Source organism: Oncorhynchus tshawytscha, linkage group LG33 (genome assembly GCF_018296145.1).
Source record: "Oncorhynchus tshawytscha isolate Ot180627B linkage group LG33, Otsh_v2.0, whole genome shotgun sequence".
Lineage (NCBI taxonomy): Eukaryota > Metazoa > Chordata > Actinopteri > Salmoniformes > Salmonidae > Oncorhynchus > Oncorhynchus tshawytscha.
Window position 1 is genome coordinate 18,348,010 of NC_056461.1, and position 15,491 is coordinate 18,363,500.

At 43.0% G+C, this 15,491-nt stretch overlaps 2 protein-coding genes across 4 annotated transcripts in view; one reads left to right on the forward strand and one right to left on the reverse strand.

Annotated features, from left to right (window-relative positions):
- Positions 1-4,228, forward strand: part of akna (AT-hook transcription factor) — a 28,674-nt gene extending 24,446 nt beyond the window's left edge. For both annotated transcript variants that reach the window (XM_024402443.2, XM_024402444.2), the window contains 5 exons: positions 699-827; positions 1,251-1,379; positions 1,610-1,726; positions 1,849-2,008; positions 2,832-4,228. In XM_024402443.2, the coding sequence (XP_024258211.1) occupies positions 699-827; positions 1,251-1,379; positions 1,610-1,726; positions 1,849-2,008; positions 2,832-3,111 (815 nt within the window). In that variant the 3' untranslated portion in view covers positions 3,112-4,228. The remainder of the gene's footprint in view (positions 1-698; positions 828-1,250; positions 1,380-1,609; positions 1,727-1,848; positions 2,009-2,831) is intronic.
- A 520-nt stretch (positions 4,229-4,748) lies between these two features.
- The window catches only part of stxbp1a (syntaxin binding protein 1a), a 42,618-nt gene continuing 31,875 nt past the window's right edge, over positions 4,749-15,491 (reverse strand). Inside the window, exons 15-20 of one of the 2 annotated variants that reach the window (XM_024402594.2) lie at positions 15,196-15,305; positions 14,628-14,729; positions 14,426-14,511; positions 13,431-13,585; positions 9,633-9,790; positions 4,749-6,872 (exon numbers count right to left, since the gene is read on the reverse strand). In XM_024402594.2, the coding sequence (XP_024258362.1) occupies positions 9,678-9,790; positions 13,431-13,585; positions 14,426-14,511; positions 14,628-14,729; positions 15,196-15,305 (566 nt within the window). In that variant the 3' untranslated portion in view covers positions 4,749-6,872; positions 9,633-9,677. The remainder of the gene's footprint in view (positions 6,873-9,632; positions 9,791-13,430; positions 13,586-14,425; positions 14,512-14,627; positions 14,730-15,195; positions 15,306-15,491) is intronic. The other variant, XM_024402595.2, reaches the window with a different exon arrangement.

The window sequence follows — 15,491 nt, forward strand, 5'->3', positions numbered from 1 at the left end:
CCGCATGAAGACATGGCAAAGGCATAAATGTTTTGGCCTAAATGCAAAGCCTTATGTTTGAGGCGAGTCCAACACAACACATCGTAACTGCCTCTTCATTTTCAAGCATGGTGGTGGCTGCATCATGGTATGGGTATGCTTTCCATCGGCAATGACAGGGGAGTTTTTCAGGATAAAAATAAAGTTACAGTTTTGACTTAAATGTGCTTGAAAATCTATGGCAAGACTTGAAAATGACTTTCTAGCCATGACCCCCAACATCTTCACAGAGCTTGAAGAATTTTGAAAAGAATAATCGACAAATATTGCACAATCCAGGTGTGCAAAGCCCTTATAGACCAATTCCATATTAGGATGGTGTTCCTGCTTTTGGTATACTCAATGTAGTATATATCTAATATATTAGTGTTTTATTTGACATACATTTTAAAGAAATGTTCAATTTTTTGTGTGTTTTTTTGTGTAGATCATTGACACAAAAAATGACAATTAAAATCAATTTTGATCCGACTTTGTAACACAATAAAATGTGAAGAAATCCAAGGGGGGTGAGTACTTATAAAACCCACTGTACATAAACTTCAAAATCCACTTCACAATACAATAGCTTTCATTCTTTATTTACTAGAATGCTTTCTGGGTACCCTAAGTATAATCTATCAGAATTTTTGGGGGATTTAGTTTGTTTTATCCTCCAGCGACAGAGTCGGAGCATTTCCAGTCCACACCCAGACTTCGGTTCTCCAGGCGTATCCCAATGTCCCCTGCAACGTGGGGAGGCAGCCGTGGCAGAGCAGAGACCGTCAGGAACAGCGGAGCCCAAACAAGTAAGAAAGACTTCTGTTTAATATACAGTATGCTACACGGTGATATAAACGTAAAATATAGTATTTTAGGGCTGTCAGAGTTGATCAGTTAACTCAAGTACATTTTTGGTAATATTAGTACACATTTTTTATTGTAATTAATCGCATTGTCTGAAAGCGTTCAAAATACACTGAAAGCATCCCAAATACAGCTATACAGCTAAAAACAACAATACCATGTAAAACCGTGTTGACGTTGAGCTTAAAGAAAGTATTCTTTATCAATTTACCTGCTTTTTTTCTTACCGCTACTTTGGGAAAAATCAAGACTTCAATATCCCTTCTAATGCTTTCTATAAACAAAATATTGAATTACAGCTCAATTTCAGCTATTTCTGATTTTGTAATTAATCGTGATTTCTCTGTATTGTATTGTGATTGCAGGGCAGCATGTCAGTATGTCTGTAGGTGGAGATGGTGGAGATGGTGGTGATAAACCTGACTGTAGAGGGAGGCAGGCCCCTGTGTGTCCACAATGTTCCCCACAGACACACAGCCATGGACACTCTACACGTAAGAGCTTCTCTCTCAGGCTGTGTCCCAAATGGCATCCTTTCCACAGTAGTGTACTACGCATTGGGGTCTGGTCAAAAGTAGTACACTACATAGGGGAAAGGGTGCCATTTGGGACACAGCCACAGTCTGTGATGTAATGGTGGTTTGTGTGTCACAGTGACAGTCGATCCTGTGCCGTCTCCACTCCTATCTGCTAAATCTTCTTTCTCTTTTCTTCTGACTGACAGGACCAGACGGGGGTGGTGGTGACACTGAGCCTGTCCACAGTCACACTGGTCTTCATTCTCGCCACTGTCCTACGTGTGGAAGGTCTCAGACGGACCGGAGCACAAGCACGAAACACGGTGAGCAACAGACATGTCCAAGTTACCATCTACTTCCATTTACTTCCTGTTTTATGTAGTGCTGTATTGCTTTGCCATTTTAATTGACAACAAATGTGTACTGATTTTTTTTTTATTCGCAGACCGACGGACAGAGAGCGACTCAGGTCCTGCCCACAGAGGCAGCTGGCCAATGAGCTCCCCCCACGGTGATGTGAGAGGCGTGTACTTTGCAGCGCCGCCCCCACCTGTGCTGGGCAGTGTGCCGCTGGTCCAGTGTGTGCCAGTGTGCCCGCCAGTTCTGTGAGTACCCTGCTCTCTCTCTCTGTCTGGACATGATGAAGTGGCTGTTAGGTCATTCTGCTACAACCCCATCTGTGCCAACCCTAATGAAATCCCTCAGCGCTGAGACGCACAATCTTGTGGTATTTGTTTCATTAGTCCATTGTTGATATAATCCCAAAATATTTTGAATGTCAGCAATCAAGTTTTCAAGATATATAACTTTCAAAATACAGAAATAGAGCTGGTATGATATGATGTAAAACACAGCACAGATGGTGCAGGAGTTCATCTTTTGGCCAAAATCCTGACTTGAAGATGTAGTTGGTTACATTTTCCATAAATCATCTAATTATTTTATTAGTGTGAATATTTCAATCACAAATCTGTCATGATTTTAGCATTAAAATCCCACTTTCTTCCCCTATGTATTAAAGGTGCAATATGCAGAAATCGCTCCGCCATTTCCTGGCTGCTAAAATTCTAATAGTTCGCCTAATTTCAGTTTCTGTATAGTGTAGAGAATCATTGTACCATCTAAACCGCTGTGAAATATATTCTCCATAACCCAAAATATTGTATCTTCAGCTGTTTGAAGCTGGTGTACAAAACCAAAAGTAAAAGATGCAAAAACTAAACATAAGAGCGGGAAGCATAGAAATAGCACACACAGAACAGATCTACCGCTTCTTAGACTTGCTTTCAATGACCGAACTTTAACGCACATGTCTTTGTGAATTTGGTCAGGTCGCCCAAAAAGTGACACATTGCAGCTTTAAGAGGGGTAGTAAAGTGTCGTTAGAAGGGCTGTTGTTGTGATATATACCTGGCTTGTTCCCTGCAGGTACTACACCAGCCCTGTGATGAATGTAGCTCCATCCCAGCCCCAGCCCATCTACGTGTCTCTGGGTGGGGGTGTGGCCACTGGGGTTAGGGGTCATCATGAGCAGGTCCGAGGTGGAGCTGGCCGTTCCCTGTCTGCTGACCAGCGCTCTCTGAGCAGCTCTCTGAACCATGCCATCGAGGCGGCCAGGGGGATGAGGGAGGCCTCTCGACGCATGGCCCGCACCATCGCCACCGGACTGCACCACCAGGAGGCGCTGTCACAGTCCTGCATGTACTGATGGACCAGACCAGACACACACACCGGGGGTTGTGTTCATTAGTGTACACCGTAGCAAAAACGTTTTGCAACTTAAAAAGGAGAACAAGCGTTTCTTATTGGAGACGTTCAGGTACTGGTAGTCCCTCCCCGTTTCGGTCTGTTTTCTTCCGTTTGGTGTCTAGTGAATATGACCCTGGCAAGTCTTTGTCCAGCCACTCTGTACTGACATGGACATCTCTAAATGTGAAGTTATTGTACTGTGCGCCTTCTATAACAGTTCGTTATTTGGGGTAACATGAAGCAAGTTCCTGGGTACAGATCCTGGGGCCTCAAGCCAGTCATTCAGCTGCAGGTTTCTTGGTTGCAGGGAGTGAGGAACTACAGACCCTTGACATCAGTATTTGATCATCACCCAGTGGCTCAGCACTGATAGGAAAGTAGGGTCTACAAACTGTACTTTATACAGGTTACAGCTTTAGATGAAAGGTGGAGTGGCTGTGTTGCGATCTCAGGTATCATATAGAAACAACAGTTGTGGGATCTGGCAGCTTAAGTGGACAACAGTAGCAGTTCATCTCGTACTCATAAAAATGCACTAGAATCTGCATATTAATGATTTACGTTTCGAAATAACGGACATCTGCACATGTTTAGTTTGCTATGAAACCTGGAATTAGTTTTGGACATTTGTACAATGGATGTGAGACAAAGAAATTAAATTGCTGCTATGGATCTTCAGATGAGATGAAACATTCACACATTTTACCCTAATTTATTGATTTTAAATCAGGGTTCCTCAGCTGGCGGCCTGCAGGTGGTTTCATTTGAAATGATGTTTTTTATCAAACATATCCGTTTTAGTTTGCAGTCTACCATTGATTTGGAATTATATTCCCGACCTTTCACTCAACAAAAAAGAAATCGTCGCGCGGCTGAATCAAGTTGATGATCCCTGTTCTAAATGGTTTGTTTCAATTTTATTCTTCATCATTTGTGTAATGAGTTAATAACGTTAGTAATTGGTCATATTTTTATAGGTGTCTTAGTTTGTGTTGAACACAAAAATGAGACTTTAGGTATACACATTTCTATGATTTCGGAAATGCAGATTTAAAAATAAAAACCTGTCTTATGTACTTTGATTATCAAATGATTTTTTTAAACTAATATTTTTGTAGCAAAATATTTTTATTTTTGCTTTGAAGCCAAATAAATGTTGAAACAACTAATAGTTATTAAGTAAGGCTGGTCGGTTGTGACCAGATTGTTACTTTTGGCCATGAACTGCAGGTACAGTATGGATAAGTCACCTGACGGTCACTGTCAGAGGCCCGTCCGTACACACTGAAGTTGTACAACCATTTTGATACATCGCAGCGTTTCTCTGCACAAAGAAATAATAACACAAGCATTGAAGAGACACTACACAATGGATGTATACACTTGTATCACAGCCTTCATGTAAAATGTGCTTGTAGATAAAGTCGTACAACCTGGGTGTGTATGGGGTCAGAGGTCTTCAGGGTCTGACTGCACAATGTGAACTGTGAGCCGGAAAATGAGAGGGTTAACTCCGATACACTACAGTGAAGAACGGCAGAATTGCAAACAGAGTACCTTACAATGTAGCTACAGTAAGAACGTGCTGAGTCTTTCTCCTTGTAATGGAAGCCAATTTATTAGACAGCCTTGGTACATTGGTACACATGAAGTATAGTTTTGTTTGTGCTTCAACACTCGCAAACATAGAATCCCAATGAGTTAAACAGGTTTAGGACAGACTTACATTTTTTTTATTAAGATTTTTTTTCTCTCTGATAAATAACTTTGATATACATGAATTGAATAGACAGAGACCCTCTACAACAGCAACTGATAATAGGAAACAATTCAAATTCAATTAAGCATTTTCATCACGGTAAACCCATAGTGCAATATTACAACCTGTTTGGCCAGGAAAGAGAAATAAAAAATAGATATAAAACACTGAAATGGTGTTACATTTTCTTTGCAAAGCCATTCGCCGTTGGAAGAGTTAACATTGCACCAGCAGAGAAAAGCTAACCGACATACAAACAAAATATAGATATTAGTTATTTTCCCAGTTCACCACTACAGCTACAGATAAAACATCACAGACACATGTGGCTTCACATTCGTATTGTTTTAAAGGAAATCTTTTACTACTTCACTGTCAGAAACATCAACAGTCTACAGTGAGACACTAAAGACATCAACGTATGGCATATACACAACACACTACTCAGTGCATGGCCCGGTTAAACATTTTGATACTAACCAATGATGACTTACACTGAGTGTACAACACATTAGGAACACCTGCACTTTTCCATGACCAGGTGAATCCAGGTGAAAGCTATGATCCCTTATTGATGTCACCTGTTAAATCCACTTCAGATCAGTGTAGATGAAGGGGAGGAGACAGGTTAAAGAAGGATTTTTAATGCTTGAGACATGGATTGTGTATGTGTGCCATTCAGAGGGTGAATGGTCAAGACAGAAGATTTAAGTGCTTTTGAACCGGGTATGGTAGTAGGTGCCAGGTACACCTGAGTGTCAAGAACTGCAACGCTGCAGGTATTTTTCTCAGCTCAACTGTTTCCTGTGTGTATCAACAATGGTCCAAGAGCATCCAGCCAACTTGGCACAACTGTGGAAGCATTGGAGTCAACATGGACCAGCATCCCTGTGGAACACTGTTGACACCTTGTAGTCCATGCGCCAACGAATTGAAGCAGTTCTGAGGGCAAAAGGGGTGCAACTCAAAATTAGCAAGGCGTCCCTAATGTTTTATACACTCAGTGTATAATGTGACAGGATACAATACTGAAATACAAGCAGCCCTGGATTATTCTGTAAACATCTGCAAGCAATGGCCTTTTTGACACTAAAACGTGAAATCTCTCCAGAGAAAAAGGAAAAGGATGTGGCGAGTAAATACAGTCTTAGGTCTGGAGGAGGGATGCTTCTAGCATTCTGTAGCTATTTACAGAGTCCCGTTTTTCTCTATCCTCAGACCTAGGGTCAGTCTAGCTGTTTGTCACTGTCTTACTCACAAGACAGAACTGTGATTGAATGATTTCTCGAGTTGCTTTTGGTTACGGTATTGCCACACTGAAGGATATGCATTAACAGTACGGACAATGTTCAGGCATGCTACTGATACAAACATCTCGACCAGCTAGGATTCTCCCCCCTGATAGGACAGGGATGAGTTATGTTGCATGTTGAGTGATGTGATTTTACTGCATTGACTTTCCTAGGCATCGCTCCTCCACCTACTACCAATAAAAATCACACCAAGAAGATAAACTGAGGGGAACAAACAGAGAAAACCTCTACCTTTTACACTTTCTATCAGGTTTCATAGCATACGATATTACATTTGGTACTTTCAGTTTCACATGGCCTTAGTTGATGTTTAAAATTATTTTTTACATTTTTTAAAATACTTTCTGTTATTTGCATCCATTTTAAAATATGAGAATACTTGCAACATGATTTAGATCTGTTTAAATATTTATCTTGTTAATTAACGCTGTCATAGTTTTTGTTTGTAGTTATCTTTTTTCCCTCGAGCAAGATGCATACAGAATGAACGTAGGATCTGGGGAAGGTGACTGGGGGGGAGGTTAAGGTGAGAAGACTGGAAGGAGATGGATGGGGCTGGGCGATTTTAGCTTGCCGGTTCCTCGTCTGGTTTGTTCATGGTCTTGAGCTGTTCCAGGAGGGCGGTGGGGGTGAAGACGTGGGTTGATCCTAGAGAGGTGGACAGATACGCAGCAGAGGACACACAAAGACAGAGCATGGTATTAGAGTTGCCCAAACATTAGCTCACTAGGAAAATGTGTTTTCAGCTCTTGGCTATGAATGCTTCGATGAAAGCACTGTATTCTTGAGGGAAAAAAATGTTGGAAATAAGATAAACATAAGTACAACCAAAAAACTTGAAATCATAGTTAAATGCCAGGATTTAAAGAATGTATTGGTTATCATTATTGGTTATAATACGATGTGTGGGCTATTCACACGTTTTTTTTTTAAATCAAAGAGGATTGGTGGCTTGTGATCTAGTGCCTGCCGACAATTCACAAAATTGTATGTCACATGCAATTGAATCGCTTGTGATTGGACAGTGATGTACTGACATCACAGAGCTGGCTTCTGTGAGCTGCAAAGCACTGGTGGTAGGAACCCTGTGACTACACCTATAGGAGGGAGCAGCAAATCAGGTGTAAGTGTGCGCATGTGATCGAAGAAGCTTTTATCGCAGTGCATGCAAACAGTCTAAAAACAATATGAAAAATCAGGTAAAGACAACAGCAGATTTCTGTCCAGCCATTCTCTGATTGGATGACATCAGGGAAGTAATTGTGCCTATGCATGTAAATAAAAACATGAAATTAAAAGCTAAACGTAACAGCACCACCAAAATATGAATGAGCTGACTTTTTCATAGCTGAAGACACATTTTGGACACAGTATAACTCAGGAGGCATAAGATTGGAGTAAACCAAACCTTTCTCCATATAGTTTGTCATCGAGTCGTTGAATGTGTTGATGGCTTACCCTCCATCTTGGACAAACCAAGGCTTTCGTTCATAAAGCGAACCGCTGGACCAAAGCTTTGATTTACTCCCCACACCTACTAAGCAGTTGGATTAGTATTATTGTTATTCTTCATCTGTTTGTTTCTGAAGCAAAGCTGAATGTTTGTCATTTTGGCTCACCAAGGTAGGTTTATCTGTGCTAGGTACAATTCATTTAAAGCTCAGTAAATCTGATTGCTCATGCCAGTTAGGCCTTTCTAGATGTGATATCAACAGCCAATCAGGAGGGCTGGTTTATCCCATCTTCAATAGGTACAGGAGAGGAAGAGGTGAGTCCATCTTAAGTTGGGTCACCATGGTGATGCAGGCATCTTGGGTGTATGGGAGGGTGGAGTGGGGTGTAGGTGAGCACTAGTCACAGATCAACTTTGGACTGGCGCCTGGTTCTCTCCTGTCTCTCAGCATCTGAAACACACAGCTTTGCAGGGCTCTGGCCAGAAACACAGTGAGCCACGTTGCTCCCCAACACCCACTACATGGGTAGGATTATATCCAAACACCAAATAACAGAAACAAACAGTCTGAGTAAATTAACAATGGACATTTAGTTCGGGACGGGTTGAATACGGCAGTATATGGTAAAGCCTCCATACTGCACGTGGTGATTGATACTTTTTAAAAAATGACCAAAACCACAAAACCAAAAGTTGTTTGAAAAAGATATGGCTTTAGCAGATAAGCAAGAATGAGATGGATGCCCTTTAATGTTGTGTTCAGGGAAACTCACTTAGGTGGCAATTTAACAAATTGTGCAGAATATCGCCACCGTACTTGCAATTAGACAAAATCCCCAAAATAGGCAGTGATGCGGTAATTGCTAATATTGGTGTTTGAAAAATATACCTTAACTAGACTATGTGCTTTTAGAATCCTGTCTCTGTGTACCAAAACCCATATTGGTCTACAATTGGTTGACCATGCTGTATAGGCCACATATGGTGTCGCGAAAGGGAAAATATGGAGCTATATGGCGAACAAAGTGAGGGGGAAATCGTGAAGGCTTTTTATGATGTCGCATATTTTCGAGGTGCTAAAGCATATCGAGTGAACATCGCTACATTCCCAGTGTCAGTGTCTGCAGAGAAGCACTGTGTCCGAGCGAGCAGAAATAGCAGTAGGGAGCTGAAGTTTATTCGTAGACCGAATGGTGTGGAGACCAACATTAGTGTTCTCTGCAGATGACTCCTGGGCCATGTAAGCATGCATGTGATGTCTGGTGGACCGAGAGAGCGTGAGTTGGAGGAGAGGTGGAGGAAGTTGAAAGATTGGGAGCAAAAAATACATCTACAAAAAAAATGACAATCCTTCCTTGAAAGCCAACATCAACTCAAGGACCTATCCTGAAAAAAAAAACATTAAATCAAGGTGATTGTCTTGGAGGTGTTATTTACAAAAATAATTAGACAGTAATAATAAAGCAATAAAGATGATTCTCGGGGGTAGATTAAATCTGCGCCAACAAATGATAAATTCTGGGAAGCAGGTTACGAAACAGTCCGAGGGGCGATTTAATCCACCCAGTTGAGATGATGTGGGGGTGGAGGAGGGGGAGGGCAGCAGGGATGGGGTCAGGATGCCTGTATCATGGCCAGCCCACATAGGCTTCACATCCTGAAGGCCCAACAGATAGAATGGGCATGTGTTGCAGTATCTATCTGTCAGCATGACAAGGCCAATCACTATTGGCTGTGGGGGTCACCAATCACACTGTCTTACGCTGTGGGTGATGGCCTGCAGGAGGTGGAGCCTGAGGTGAGTGGGCCATGCAGTGAGCCAGGGGCCAGACGGCCATCCCTGAGGGTGGGGCGGAGTTCAAGCAGTAGTGAATGTAGTAAGAGGAGTACGGAGGGAAAGAAAGCCCTTGTGCTGTGGGCGTTCAGAAAGGGCTTCTTTGCGCGGCTGCCTTTACTTTGTCAGAGTGTGATTTCTCCCTCCCTCCCTCTCTCTTTCTGTCTCACTCGTCTGAGCCTGCGTCTGGCTCCTCAAAGGACACCCTAGTGGACTCTCGGAAGTCAGGGTGCTGCAGGTCCGTTAAGAATTTGATGGGGGTGATGGTGTGGGTGGAACCTGTGGAGGAACAGAGGGCGCTTCACGCTCAATTCTCATCACATGCCACGCCCCCCATGCCACTTTCTCTTTTCTGCCACTTTCTCTGCTTCTCGACAAGAAGGGGTTAAACACACCACTGCACTACTCACATACTGTGAATACTCACACACGCGCCCACACGCAAACACATGGACAAGGAAACCCAGACGCACAGAAAAAGACAGGGCACAGCTGCAATTGAAAGACAACAGTGTTTTAGACAGAACAAGACGATCCAAAAGCATAGCACAGCAAAAAACAACAGAGAAGACACACTCCCTTATGACAAGGACTGGCTGACCAGAGAGACAACATTCAATAAACAGGGAACACAACATCACCCAAAAGGGGTTAACACATATCACAGGGGGTATCTTAGAGAAGTGTTCATCAGAAACAGAACGTTTTCCTCCAGCTAAGTCGCTAGACCCTTAAGTAAGTCTAGCACTAACAGAATGAGTGTTGATTGCCTCAACAGGCAAACTAGGGTCATGACATAAGCTTACTCTTCAAGAATCTTTACTGACTGGGATTCGTGGTGTGGGTACAGTGGCTTGCGAAAGTATTCATCCCCCTTGGCGTTTTTGATATTTTGTTGCACTACAGCCTGTAATTTAAATGGATGTTTATTTGGATTTCATGTAAGGTGTATACACAAAATAGTCCAAATTGGTGAAATGAAAGAAATAACTTGTATCAAAAAAATTTGTATCAAAAAATTCAGAAGATGTTAAAGTGGTGCGTGCATATGTATTCACACCCTTCGCTATGAAGCTCCTAAATAAGATCTGGTACAACCAATTACCTTCAGAAGTCACTTAAATAAAGTCCACCTGTGTGCAATCTAAGTGTCACATAATCTCAGTATATATATATATACACCTGTTCTGAAATGCCCCAGAGTCTGCAATACCACTAAGCAAGGGGCACCACCAAGCAAGCGGCACCATGAAGACCAAGGTGCTCTCCAAACAGGTCAGGGACAAAGTTGTGCAGAAGTACAGATCAGGGTTGGGTTCTAAAAAAATATCAGAAACTTTGAACATCCAACAGAGCACCATTAAATCCGTTATTAAAAATTTGAAAGAATATGGCACCACAACAAACCTGCCAAGAGAGAGCCGTCCACCAAAACTCATGGACCAGGCAAGGAGGGCATTAATCAGAGGCAACAAAGAGACCAAAGATAACATTGAAGGAGCTGCAAAGCTCCACAGAGGAAATTGGAATATCTGTCCATAGGACCACTTTAAGCTGTATACTCCACAGAGCTGGGCATTACAGAAGAGTGGCCAGAAAGAGCCATTGCTTAAAGAAAAAATAAGAAAACACATTTGGTGTTCACCAAAAGGCATGTGGGAGACTCCCCAAACATATGGCGGATAGTACTCTGGTCAGATGAGACTAAAATGTAGCTTTTTGGCCATCAAGGAAATCTCTATGTCTGACACAAATCCAACACCGCTCATCACCCCGAGAACACCATCCCCACAGTGAAGCATGGTGGTGGCAGCATCATGCTGTGGGGATGTTTTTCCATCGGCAGGGACTGGGAAACGGGTCAGAATTGAAGGAATGATGGATGGCGCTAAATACAGGGAAACTCTTGAGGGAAACCTGTTTCAGTCTTCCAGAGATTTGAGACTGGGACGGAGGTTCACCTTCCAACAGGACAATGACCGTAAGCATACTGCTAAAGCAACACTCACATGGTTTAAGGGGAAACATTTAAATATCTTGGATTGGCCTAGTCAAAGCCCAGATCTCAATCCAATTGAGAATCTGTGGTAATGATGTTACAGATACAAGTATTCTGTGTGTATCCTGTGTGGTTTTCTTTTCTCTCCATCTCCCCTACTCACAGGTGGCAATCATCATTCCCCAATCAGTCGCTAATCAGAAGACACCTGCTCCTTTTCTCCTACCCAATCACAGTTCCTTTCCCTTGGTTTAAAAACCCTGTCAGTTGTTTTCTCTGGAGCAATCTCTCTGTAAATGCCATATGTTTGTAGAGCTCTTGTGTGGTTTAGGATACATGTCACTTTGTCCCCACCTGTGAGTATTGTTTTTGGTTATGGTGTTTGAGTGTTTGTTTGATGGTGGGAAAAGGGGGTAACCAGACAGTTCGCCCATGGGCATACACTACCCGTAGATAAACTTTGTTAAATACAGTAGTTAGAACTGGGCGGACCACCCACTGTATTTTTGGTTAGTTAGTTAGCTGTGGTTGAAATAGGCGAGTCTAGCCCCATTACCGTGTGTTTACTAATAAACCCTGAGTTTGACGGTGGATTTAAGTTGTTGTGGTTATTGTCGTGGTTATTTGTTCTCACTGTTACGTTTTCACTATTATAATTTGCGTGAGTTATGTTACGGGTCTCGTTACCATCCTCCCTAGACTGTCGGGCCAAAGGGATTCGTAACATATGACTTAAAGATTACTGTACACCAGTGGAACCCATCCAACTTGAAGGAGCTGGAGAAGATGTTTTGCCTTGAAGAATGGGAAACAATCCCAGTGGCTAGATGTGCCAAGCTTATAGAGACAAACCCCAAGAGACTTGCAGCTGAAATTGCTGCAAAAGGTGACTCTACAAAGTATGATCTTTTTTTTTTGGGGGGGTGAATAGTTATGCACGCTCAAGTTGAACTTTTTTTGGTCTTATTTCATGTTTGTTTCACAATAAATATATCATTCACAAGTCATAGGGTAATATTGTCACCCATCAGACTATTCTTGATTTAATCTTGTCTTTATTATTTTGTATATGTGTGAAATATGTATCGAAACAAGGGCAGTGGGAAAAAATACATGTCATCTATGCACTTAAATAGCGAATGGAGGACACTTTTCCCATGGTTCATTTTCATGCCAGCCAGGTAGGCTATACTCCTGTTGTAAATATAAGCAATGTGCTTAACATTAGGAAAGTTGAGAAATAAATATAGTACTCCTAACCTATAGAAAGCTGATGGTATCCTCCTCTTTTTCGATTACAGATTTTCGATTACATTTGCATTGATACCAGAGTGATTAGAGGGACAATAGAGTGCTGAGTACCAGGTAGTTAGTACGTTTGGTAGGCTACTAATGACCAGCATGAGCATGGAGAAGCCTAATTACCGTGACTAAACGATCACATGGAATTTGACTGCCTTCATGACTTGTGACCGCCGGTGTGGCGGTAATACGGTCACCACAACAGCCCTAATGGAGACCAATAACAGAATTAGCCAGTACGAGTGTCAGTCAGTTAGAGAAGTACACCCATTTCCCAATCTACTTCCTAGTCCCCCATCCCTAAGCACTTTGTGTAGACCCTGAAAAGAATTGGGTAGGTATAAGCTATTCCACCTAGCCAATCAGAGGGCATGGTGGACATATTACCTATTCAGACTGTTCAGACCTACAACATGTGCCCAGAGGCAGGGGTTATATGTCCATTCGAAATGAGTCTGCATTCTTGCATAAATTAAAGGCAAGTGTGTTAATGTACCAGTAAGATCAGTCTATGTAAGTATATTTTCTCTTAGGACTGTTCTGTCACACTCCCTATGGGGGAGTCTCTCCCTACCCCGTCGGCCTGCGCTCAGTGGCGCCCCCCGGTGTCAGACTCACCAATGATGGCCTCCCACTTCCCGTTGGCCTGCGTGACCTCGTAGGCAGAGCGCATCTCGCTGAAGGACGCGCCTCCAATGATGAAGACCATGACGCGCGGCCCGGTGCGGTACTCGCCTGGGGTCTTATTCTTGTGCCATTGGCCGTACCGGGCACTGTCAGGGAGGGAGAAGCACAATCAAAAAGGGTGGCATATCACAGTGTTACTCTTCTTCACTATTTCACCACTGCTGTACTGGGCAGAGGAATGGGCAGAGAGAAAGGATCTTTCTCCATGTGGAGACAACTAGCTATGTAACATATCAGCAAACCACATCATATGATACAGCAATCTGATGCCCCACTGTGCAGTTAATGATGTGGCATGCAACCATGGGCTGACCAATGTGATGTCTACAATGTAGTCGGTCTGGATTGCGACCAGTGTGTGTGAATGTGTGTTTGGCTGCATCATGGCTGTGCAAGGCGTCTAGTGAAATGTGCTTATTTCCCATTGAGTCAATAACATTGGGGCTGGAGAATGAATGGTGGTTGGTGGTGGAAGTGGCTCCCATTCTCAGCAGCACAGATCCCATGTCAAATCAATACACACACAATGAAGGTCTAGTGGGTGGAGGGATATGTAGGGGTCAATGTGTCAGCACTCTCTCATCATTCCCCAGTGCATGCACACCTACCACTGTGGTAGTAGTATGAGGGTTAGATGCCTTGGCTTTGTCCCAAATGGCACTCTATTCCCTATATTGTCCACTACTTTTGACCAGAGCCCTCTGTTGCAGTACTGTATGTTTGACTGAATATACAGCCCTCTGGTTGTCTTTTCTCCTGTTTGTCACTGTTTAGTTCCGCCCTTCACTCTTTTACAGCCAATCAGAGTATTCACCTCCCCTCTCCCTCAGAGCCGAAATAACTATTGATCTATGACCCTCCTTGCTTTGTCATCTCAGTAGTGCTACTACACTGCAATGCATTCCTCTGTGTGTGTGTGTGTGTACCTGACTGCAGTGCTGCTGAAGGAGGCAGAGGAGCGGGTAGATATGTAAGGGTAGTGCTTGGTGTCCAGCTTATCTTCAATCACATCCTGCAGGGATGACAAGGAGAAAGGCAGAACAAGAGCATGGTCAGCAAATATAGTACACAGTAAAGACAACTGGGATGGCCTGAAACACACACACACAAAGAGACTATGTGTATGACCTCCATGATGTCCTTGACCAGTGGTGTCCAGCGTGACAGCTGATAGGTCTGCTCACTCACACGTTCCTTCCTGTCCAGCTTCTTCCCCCTGCGGAGGGTGGACTAGAGGGAGGAGAAACATGGGGTGAAAAATAACAAAGGGGGAGGGTTAAATTACTGCAAATATCAGTCTGATTGAAGTGTTTAATTGAGACCCATATGAAAAGAAGAGAGAGAGAGAGAGAGAGAGAGAGAGAAGAAAAGAAAGAAAGGAGAAAGAGAAAATGGGCAGGAGAGCTGGTGACAGAGCGAGAGAGAGAGAGAGAGAAAAGAAAGAAAGAAAGAAAGAAAGAAAGAAAGAAAGAAAGAAAGAAAGAAAGAAAGAAAGAAAAAAAAAATGGGCAGGAGAGCTGGTGACAGAGCGCGAGAGAGAGAGAGTATGGGCATGAAGGAGAAAGAAAGAGTTTGTAACAGTTGTTGAAAAGGTGGCGGTGCATCTGTGTCCTTGACTGCAGCTGCAGGAGGGACAGAAGAGGAGGCTGGCCAGACACGAAGTGGCCAACAACAGGAAGTAGGAGTGCTGACTCACGTCTGTGATGATGGGCACACCCAGGTGGGCCATGTTGGTGATGATCTCACTGTCCTCGGGAGGGATCTGGGCATGCTGGATGAGCTTGTTCAGGTTCTCCTCTGTGATGCCTATCCAACAGCACACCACAGGTTGTTAAGCTCTTATAGGTTAACTTTAAGCCTAATTTATACACTATGTACTTGCACAATGCAAGAAAGCAATTAGCTACACAAAATGGTGATACTGCCTAGTTGGATGAGTTACAAATTGCGTCTCTGCATACATTTGCATATTGCTACGCAACTACTTCCATT